This window comes from Cajanus cajan, chromosome 7 (genome assembly GCF_000230855.2).
Source record: "Cajanus cajan strain Asha chromosome 7, NIPB_CcT2T_4, whole genome shotgun sequence".
NCBI lineage: Eukaryota > Viridiplantae > Streptophyta > Magnoliopsida > Fabales > Fabaceae > Cajanus > Cajanus cajan.
In genome coordinates this window covers 49283494-49293727 of record NC_138523.1, presented here as the reverse complement: position 1 = coordinate 49293727, position 10234 = coordinate 49283494, and the positions used below count along the sequence as shown (strand labels likewise).

Below are 10234 nucleotides of genomic sequence, written 5' to 3'. Positions count from 1 at the left end.
TGCCTTTTGTTTACTGAAGCATATGACTACATGACTGGTTTTAGAATTTTCAAAGTTCAATTGCCAATTGAATCTCACATGCAATCTTTGTGAAGTATTGGAGAAAATATTTGTACAAGTTTAGATTATATTATCATTCATTTCATCATTCACATGATTAAATCCGAACCAGTCATTTTTTATCCTACTAAATCAATGGTTAATAACAGCATCAATTTTTATAATTTATGTAGCTTAAAATGAATGAAAATAAAAGTGGGAGTGCAAAGAAAAGAAGCAAATGAGAACCTTTTCTTTTTCTTTTGTTTTTGGGTCTTTAAACTCTTTATAGTTTATTCTTATCGTGTCTTTTTCTTTTCTTTTCACACGTCGATGCTTTTCTTCCCAACTCGAAGATGCTTTTCAGTTTTCACGCTTCTGTTCACTGTTTAACCCGTTTCATTGGTATGCCTTAAGGGGTTTTCACAGTCTTTTTTTTTTTTTTTAGAAACTCTGAAAGTTACAAATTAATGAATTATCCATCAATAAAGTCTTTGGGTTATCGCAAATCAAATCCTACGTCCATGTGAGAAATGAGTTCAATCTTATTAACTAAGGATTCAATTTTATTTTTTTTTGAGAGTTTGATAGAATTTTTGCTTTAAATTTTTGAAATGCAAGTTGTTGCTGTTGTTGTTATGATATTATTATTAATGGGTCGTTGTACAGAAACTGGACTACAGTAGTAGCGTTGTTCAAAATGAGTGAAGTTATGTTAACCTTTGAATTGACTTTATTACACAAGTTTTGTTATAAGCACTATAAGTTAAATTTAAGAGATTTATTTAATAATTTTTTTTATAAAATTTAATTATTGAAATAAGTTATAAAAACATAACAAATAATCATAAACCATTTACATAAGTTTAAATAAATTCCATTAAAGTTCTTTTACATTCCTTGAATAATTTTTTACGGAAAAATATTTTCTTACAAAAAAAAAAGAGTAAGTTTAAGACATTCTAACTTTGTCATGCAGTATTTTGCAAAGGTTTTGTTCTCGAATACCAAATGATAGGTAGTGGTCTTAGTGGATATGAATAATTCGTAAACTCGAACGGATTTAAATCGATTAAATGAATTTTAGTCGAATCAACGACAATAATAATAAATTAGAGTGTTCACTTGTTTAAAATAATATTCTTTGTCACTCTTGTTCAATAGTAAGTATCATGTTTTTAGGTTGATAATATTATAACAATACAACATATTTATTTTAAAATTTATTTTGTATTAATGTTAATTGTTTAAGTTGATAAATATAGTAAATCAATAAGTTTATTTTAAAATTTAGTTTATATTGTTATTTTTTTTATCCGTTGATAAAATTGCATTTATAATAATGATTTATATTTGTTATAAAATATTCAAATTTTTATAAAAATAAATGTATTTAATTTTGTTAATTTAATTAACTCAATCTAATCTAACCTGTTGAGTTTGTTAAATTTTTTATATAAAAAAATATAGAAATTCAACCTAATACGATTCAATCCGTTAAATTTTTATCAAATCAAATAATAAATTAATCCAAATCCAACTCAATGTAAGCCTTTTATACCCCTTGACAGGGTTTCACTATTTTGTGGGCTCAAATCAACTTTAGCGGGTAACGTGGTTAAACTTAAAGATGTTCGTAGGTTCTTATTTATGAGACATGTACTTAGTTATGGGAACCTTTCAAACCTACTTATTAGATATGCCTAATTTCTGCTACAATGGTGCATCTCTTTGGTCGTAGCAAGGGAATAGATGCTTATCTTTCAGTTCACAAAAAAACAATGGTTATACTGGACCTTGTTGGTAAAGGTACGTAAGAAATTGTATCAATTATTTTGTGTTATTAAATTGCCTTTTCTACTTATGATTCAGAAAATTTGATGCTGTAGGTAACACCAGAAAAATAAATTTGTACAGTATGGTCTGAACCATTACTAGGCCCAACAAAACACCCAGTTATTCAGCCCAACACATGAGTAGTATTAGTATATCCTTTAGATTTGCATTCCAACCCAGAACACTCCGGTCACACCTATATGACACTTAGGCGATCAACTCTCACTTAACCTTACATTACATTCTTCTTTTAGGTACGTTTTCTTCTTTCAACTCTACACTTTCTTATTCAGCAAATATTTACTCCGACATCAAAATACTTGCAGGTGACTATTCTCATTGAACACTGAATAACCATTGCCATTTCTGCGCCTCTCTTTACTTTCACCCTCTGTTTTAGCAAAAACAGAGTACATTTTTCCTGCTTACCGTATTCAGCATCTAGAGCGCTATGCATATTTGTTAACAAAACAAAACATTCTATCTTCAACACACCCAGAAGGAATGAGAGAAAAAAAATATAAAATCCCCTACTATTAAATTTTTGAGACTATTTTTAGGACTTGAGAGGGAAAAAATGCAATGTTAACTTAATACATTTTTTCATTCTATTTGCTTGGATGTATAAAAACCCTCCAAATTTGGAGAATTTTAAAATGTACATATGAAGAATTTGTAAGACCAAATGATAATCCCTAATGCTGAGAAACCTCCTAAAATTAAAATGATTACATAACCTCTCGTTTTTTTCACATTCATCAAAATATATAATTAAGTAAAATGAATGCCATATAAAAATCCACCTTTCACTCACTAAAGCCAGTCACAAATCCCAAATTATTATTGTAGCAAATTATTATCATTTTCTTCCTATGATAATTCTGGTATATTAAATTATTAACATCAGATGAAAAAAAAACTACAAAATTTCCACCAGCATGTTGCTTGAATTGAATCGAAGTTCCCTGCAGCCGAACTACAGTCGCAAAAAGTTACTAAATTCACTGAAACACTTCCAAAATGGCCCCAAAAAAAGCTGTTTATGAGAAGTCTTAAACCTTACGATCAAGGCAAATGAGTTTTGTGCTGTGCTAGGTGTTTATTTTCAGGCAACCTTGGTCACAGGGTCTCTAGTATGTCATAGTGACCATACCCATGAAACAGCACATCGATGGAAATCTCCTTTTGGTTCCTATATTCTTCGCCATATTTTGCTATGTTTACCAAATCAAGCGAGCCTGTGTCTCTCATGAAAACAGATATCGGTGTCCTGACAAGTTATGAAGCTGTGTTAGATACAGAGCAATGTGAAAATTGAAAAGAAAATAATCAACACCAAAGCAGACATACAGTTATGATCACATAAAATGAACTAGAGATTTGTTTCTAAAAAGCAATTTAAGCTTTAACATTGCGATCAGGGTTTTCATTCTATGATTCAAGTGTATATATATATATCCATCAATTCTCCATCTTTTCCAGCTCCTTTAACATGTAACACATGTTTAAAAGGTTAATCGACTTACTTCTTATAATACATTCATCGTTATAACAATTTGAACTTTCACATTGTGAATGGTAATTCGAGTTTATGTAGACGACAACGCTGCTTCACAGCCTGTAACTGTATTCGCAATAAATGCGTTTCTTTATCTTTTCCCTCTTTCAAACAAAAAGTTATTAAATGATCTTGGGTCACATAGTCTCTAACTACTTTCTGTATGATATAATCAAGTGTTATTAAAATTTTTTAGTAAATTAAAAAACTTAAATGTAAGTCATATAGTGATTGACTAAGACCATAGATACTCTATGGCCCAAGATTATCTAATAATTTCTCCAAATGAAATATACATGATAACTCCCCCAACTTAGTAGATGTTAAGACAACAATTCAAATGTGCTAAAACTAATAATTAATATACATCAACAAACATTTAATGCCTCTCGTCAAATGAATGGAAGTTAAAACTATAAAACAACCATAAGCAACACATAAATTCAATTCTAAAACTCACTTCAAAACATGAGAAGCCATCAACAGCTCTGGTTCTCCACCCCATACATAAGGTTGTTGAATTCTCTTCACATAAGTATCAAAATCACCTTCTATAAACCTATAGATACACGAGACATAACAGATAACCAAGTCAAGAAAAGCACAACCAAAAAGAATTGTATATCTTCAAATTACCAAGCTTACCACTCTGTTTCCTCCCGCCGTTTAAGCAGCTCATCTACTACCTAAATTGGCACATAAAAGATTGTTAAAAAAATGGAAATAACATAAAACATGTTCTCTTTTTTGCTTTTTAGAGCACAATGATCATACTTTTGCTCTTAATTCATCAGCCAATTCCCTCTGACGATTCTCATCAGGTGCTTTTTCTCCATTTCTCAAGCAAGCTCCATGAGCTATTGCTCTAAACAAACACCGTCCATCAGCAGGCACTCCTGCACCATTCAAACCAATCCAGAGATTAATTCATACACAATTTATAACTCTTTTTATTTTTTTTATTTTTTTTATTTTTATCTCCAAGCTAAACAAAACATTACCAACACACCAAAAACGGCACCAATTCAAAAACCTTTTAATTTCTTCATCCTGCTTATTTGGCTACCGAAAGACCATCAATAAGAACAATTTTTAATCTAAAAAGAAAAAAAAAACGCTAATCCTATCAAAACAAAATTAGCACAAAATATCATGAAGGACAAACTTAAGAAATACAATTCCTTAAGTATGATTATCAAAATTGAAGTGATACCTCAGTAATATATATAAATATATATTAATAAACTCTGCATTAAATATAAATACATACAAGACTCTATCTAAGTTTTGTCGTATCATGAAACTTAAAACCGAGCAAAATCAACTAATTTCTGCTCTGTAAAAACAATTTCATTTTCCATAAAGTGGTTAAAAAAGCGTTTCTCCACCGAATGCAAAAACAAAAGCATCATTCACCTTTACATAAATCACACCTTTCTATAAACACGAAAACCATATATTACATGCAATTTCATCCAACTAAACAACCTAACGTTACATATTATAGATAAATAAAAATAAAGAAAAAATAACAAACCAGTGATTCTATAATCGGCAGAAACCTCATCCTCCACTTTCCCATCGAGAGGAAGGCGAGGACCGCAAGTCTCGTCCGGCGAAAACGCGTCGGCGTCGGCGTCGGCGCAGGCAGGCGGCGCGAGGCAGGCGCAGACGCCGAAGAGGAGCCAGGCCGAATCGGAGCGGTGGAGCCAGCGCGCCGGTCTGGCGTCCCAGGCGACATTCCACGATCCCTCTCCCTTGGGATCATGAACGGCGAGGCGGAATCCGTGGGCGCCACGTGGCCTGATGGCGTGCCATATGGAGGCGGCGCCGCCGGCGTGGGCGAGGAGCTTGCAGGCGGTGGAGTGGTGGCGACGCGGGGGCGAGGCGGAGAGGGAGAGGGAGAGGGAGAGGGAGAGGGAGGCGGCGGCGAGGCGAGGGAGGGAGGCGTGGACGAGGGAGAGGAGCCAAGGCTTGGGGCGAGTGGCGCAGAGTACTCCGAGCATGGGTGAGGCGAGGGCTATCGTGCGCCGTGGTTGGTGTTATCCTACGCAGCCGCGCACGTAGTACTAGTAGGTTCGATGTGTGACGCCATGGCAATTACAATACAACAACTCACAGCAGTAGTGTGGTCTGCGGTCTGTGGTCTGTGGTGCGGACGCAGTGTTGGAATCATCACCTTTTAAACGTACACATGCCCCCCCTGGGTGGGCCCCACTCTCCTCCTTTCTTCTTTCTTCCAACCAAACACCCTTCTTCTTTTTTTTTTTTTTTTTTTTAATTATCCTAGTTCACCATACGAATATTCCTTTTGCTGCCTCTAGTTAGTTTCTTGCCATTTTAGCACAAAACATAAAATGTATTATTATTCTTTATCATTTTGTATCTTTAAGAAACTTGTTTTCTAGGTACACTATGTGTGTACATGTATATGTGTAAGAGTAGCACAAGCATACTTAAAAAATTAGAAATCAAGAAAGAAAAAACCAAATTTCATTAATTAAGAATGCTATGTGTGTGCAGTTTATAAAAGATTTTACGTTCATGTTATAATCTCGTTACCAACGTATACCAAAAGAATGTATGTTTCTATTCCTAAGGTTAATATAGTAATTTTAGTATTGGTGGGGTCGGCAGCAAAGAAGGTATCGACACTCTGGACTTTGAACCCAACTTCAACAATTTAAAAATTTGATCCCAATCCAAGTGATTTTTTCATTAAAGTTGTGGAAAATTCGAGTGAATACCCCTGAAACAAGTACATTTGTCATGCATAAACAATAAGAATAGAGACTAAAAAAATAAAAACTCAACATGAGTGATGTTTTATAATTTAAAAATAATTGGTCTAGCGTATCTCATGATTTATTAAAGGCCATTTTTTCGGTCTTATCATATTTTTTAATATATACTTTTTGAGTATGGAACTGATTTTTTATTTTTATTTTGTTTAGTAGAGACGTACAATTTAGTTATATATCTTTTTTTATTATATTAATTTATCTCCCACTTTCCTAGTTCCTACAATAGGTAACACGTTATTACGACAAATATTAATTAGCTTAATTGACTAAGCAAATATTGAATAATTAGTCATGCTTCGTCAACGATTGGTGTGCATATCTTTGGTGGATGAAACATCTACGTGGAAGATTTTGAACAACTATTTTGAAAACAAAAGATAACAAACCAAAATCGATTTTAGTTCATTGTGGAGTTTGGGCACTACCATTACAATTGAATCATTAGCCTTCAAATTTCAATACTTAAATTGTTACATAATTATGTTGTCACAATTCTCTATGCTTTCCTTATTAAACACCTCAAACTAAAATGAACATTTATATCAAAATTTGAAGAGGTGTAACTTATTTTTAAAACTATTTTCCTGCACTCCCTTGTTCTCCACGTATTTTTCTTATTTTCTTGTTGGCTTTTGAGCTTGAGCCTTGAGGTTTATCTCCCTCTCCTAATAAAGACATTTTCTTCCAAATTTATAGAATTTTCACTGACGTCATTGTCTTCCAATAGAATTCTTTTTTAGACAAAAGCAGAAATTGTTGGTATTGTTTGATTTGTAGTTGGCATTTGTAAGTTTGTAATGACATAACATGTTACTTGTTCCTTCCACTTGGTCTAGGGCATCAACATGAACTTGCTAGTCCTAAAGAGTCGTGCAAGCAACATTAATTTCACTTTGGCCTCCTAATATTTTCATAACCATACTTTTATGAGCATACAAACTTAATTTTTTTAAAAAGATTTTTAAGAATTTTTCTACTAAAAATAATAAAAATAATAGAGAAATTTTAAAAAATATTCATCAATTGTATCATACTCGTCTTTATCAAGTAAACTTACAAATTTTGTAAAACTAGAAGATGAAAATATGTGGAATCAAAATTATAAACCTGTTAGGCGTACTCGAAAATCATGTGACTCGAAAAGATTGATAGCGCTGCCTGAGAAGTAAAATCAACACATGCTGAATACTTGTGACTAATCTCATGTGGGGTGTGAGAGCACTCGAAATTATGGGACTCGAAAAAACAAGTGTTGCTCGAGAATAGTTGAAAAGTTGAGACTCTCAGAACATGGAGGTTAAGCCAAAACGGTTACTAAAAAATCAATCGAGGAAACAAGGAACGTGGGAAGAGCGGTTAAAGGAAGTTGTGAGTCAAGACCACGTAGCAAATATAGTGGATAGCGATTATGAGTCAAAAGCGTACATGTACAGAATTAACCGCCCTTGATTGCTCTATAAATACAAGGAGTACGGACCTTTACGGAGGTCGGAAAACTCATACTCTAACGAAATTCCGAAGCATTCTCTGCCTGCACATATGGCTTCCATGCGAGGAATCATCTTTGGGTATGATTACTTCTCGGCCACTTGTCTTTTCTCTTTTTAGGAGTAGGATTAGTGTAGTCTTTCTTTTCTCTTCTCTCCTTTTAATTACGTAGTTATAGACTTTAATCTTGTAATGCTTGAACATTATGTAATTTGAACATGATTTGTATTGCGAATGTATACATTGTTCATTCTATTCATATTGTTATTTGCATGCAGGAACATTGCTTGTTTGTTTTAATTGAAGAACATTTTGAGACAAGTAGTTGCTAAGACTTTTTCATCCTACTCTCCATTCGCGGTAACACGATAACACAATAAAACGCCTAAATTGAAATACGTTCGTATGCTAGTCTAAATAAAAAGAACCCAGGATTTGATGGTTAATTCCACCGTAAACAAATTGGCACGCCCGGTGGGACCCGTTTAATTTAGAACATAATTGGACTAGATTTAGGTGTGTGAATTGCATGAGATTAAGGAGTGGAAGAACTATGTCTACGTCTGATAACATGAACGTAAACCATAATAATGTAGATGTAGAACAACCTAACTCCAATCTTGATAATGCCACCAATGTGACCAGGGGGGCAAAATCTCCTCCTGTGTTGCTTGAAAACCATGCTAGGCATAATAATACCACTCAAGAGTTAGTAAATGTTACTAGAGAGTACCCTTGGGGTATGCCACCTAATTGGCGAAATACCCAGCCTGCGTATGTCGAAATGTCAATGCCTTTTATAGGGCCAAATTCACAAATGAATATATCCCCACAGGGATATAATCCTGGGCCAAGTGGACTGGGTTTTGTTATGCAAGACCCGTATCAACATGTAGGAACAAGTCAGGAGGGTTCATTAATTCGACAAGGTAGTTACATGCCCACGGGTATTAGTAATCAAGCAATGATGGCCCTTCGACAACAAATGGACCATAGTAATCATGACATGGTCAATTTGTTGTCTACTCAGATGCACAACATCATGACACCCCTTTACGAGCTAATAAACAAAATAGGAGATAAGTTGGGTAATGGGCCTCCTTCGAGAGCAATGAGTGTGAATTTGAACGATACAGAAAACCCTGGGGGGCATGGAAATTTGCAAAACATAGTTCGACCTAACAGGAACCCTAATGATAATTTAGATCAAATGGTAGAAAGGATATTGAATAGACATGGATTCGATGTAGGTCGAAATGAACGCCCATACTTTGTGTCAGCCTTTCCAGATTATATTACACAAGTAGAATTACCCCGTGGAGTGAAAGTCCCAAAATTCTCGAAATTTGCAGGAGAATTAACTGAGTCAACAGTTGAACACATAGCTAGGTATGGGGTCGAATGTGGGGATTTGGCTAATAATGAATACTTGAAAATGAAATATTTCCCAAGTTCGTTGACTAAACATGCTTTTACCTGGTTTACTACCTTGCCTCCTAATTCGATACATACTTGGGTACAGCTAGAGGGTAGCTTTCATGAGCATTTCTTTCGAGAGGAAACAAAGGTTAGTATAGTCGATCTAATGAATATCAAAAGGCAAAGTAATGAAACATTAGATGACTATTTAAATAGGTTTAGGCAATTAAAATCTCGATGCTATACTAATATTCCAGAACATGAATTGGTTAGAATCGTCGCAACAGGTTTAGACTTCTCAATACGCAAAAAATTAGTAAACGAACAATTGAGGGACATGGCTCAACTCGCTGAGAAAGTGAGGAGGATTGAACAAATTAAATTAGAAAAGGAAAAGTTGATGAAATTCGACAAGTTCGTTCGAAAAGAAAAGATAGCGTATTTAGAAAGTTCTGAGTTAAATGAGGATTCTAATTATGAAGTTGTAAGTGAAGATTTCGAGATTAATTTGGCAGAATTACGCCCTGGACCTACGTACCAATGTCAAATGCTAAAACCAGGAGGTAATATAGAAGGGAATTCGACTAAGAAATATAGTTTTGACGTTAGTAAGGCAGAAAAGATATTCGATACCTTGTTAAAAGATAAACAGATTATACTCCCAGAGAATCATAAAATTCCACCTTTCGAGCAAAGAAAAGGAAAGAAATTCTGCAAATATCATAATATGTATGGACATTGGACTAACAGTTGTGTGCGTTTCAGGGATTTCATCGAGAAGGCGATTACTGATGGTCGCCTGGCTTTTGAAGAGAAGGAAATGAAAGTAGATGTTGATCCATTTGCTGCCCATACTGGCTATGTCGAACCAGTTTCGATGTCCATCAACATGGTGGAAGTTGCTGCTGAGGACGATGATAGCATTGAGCCCATTTCTGACGAGAAGCTCGAAGAGTTAATGGAGGATTTTGCTAAAGAGCAAGAACCCATATACCCAAAGGAAGGGGATAGTCTGGTGGAGTTTTTATCGAAGAAAAAAGAAGCTGATAAAGAGGTCATGTTGTGTCCTCGATGCAGTGCTGTCTTCGAC

At 34.5% G+C, this 10234-nt stretch overlaps 1 protein-coding gene across 1 annotated transcript; it reads right to left on the bottom strand.

Annotated features, from left to right (window-relative positions):
- Positions 1-2660: 2660 nt before the first annotated feature.
- Positions 2661-5605, bottom strand: LOC109789436 (OVARIAN TUMOR DOMAIN-containing deubiquitinating enzyme 4). Its single transcript, XM_020348390.3, has 5 exons — positions 4971-5605; positions 4208-4329; positions 4079-4119; positions 3894-3992; positions 2661-3145 (listed from the first exon to the last, which is right to left on the bottom strand). Exons 1-5 carry the CDS (start codon positions 5437-5439, stop codon positions 2995-2997), a joined length of 882 nt encoding a protein of 293 aa, XP_020203979.1. The 5' UTR covers positions 5440-5605; the 3' UTR covers positions 2661-2994.
- Positions 5606-10234: the final 4629 nt, after the last annotated feature.

What these genes read in the sequence shown, in the direction of transcription:
- LOC109789436 (XM_020348390.3), bottom strand. Translation starts at nt 5,439, where the DNA reads ATGCTCGGAGTACTCTGCGCCACTCGCCCCAAGCCTTGGCTCCTCTCC. An exon ending in CTGATGAATTAAGAGCAAAA is followed by an intron (nt 4,120 to 4,207) that starts GTATGATCATTG and finishes GTGCCAATTTAG; the next exon opens with GTAGTAGATGAGCTGCTTAA. An exon ending in CGGCGGGAGGAAACAGAGTG is followed by an intron (nt 3,993 to 4,078) that starts GTAAGCTTGGTA and finishes GTGTATCTATAG; the next exon opens with GTTTATAGAAGGTGATTTTG.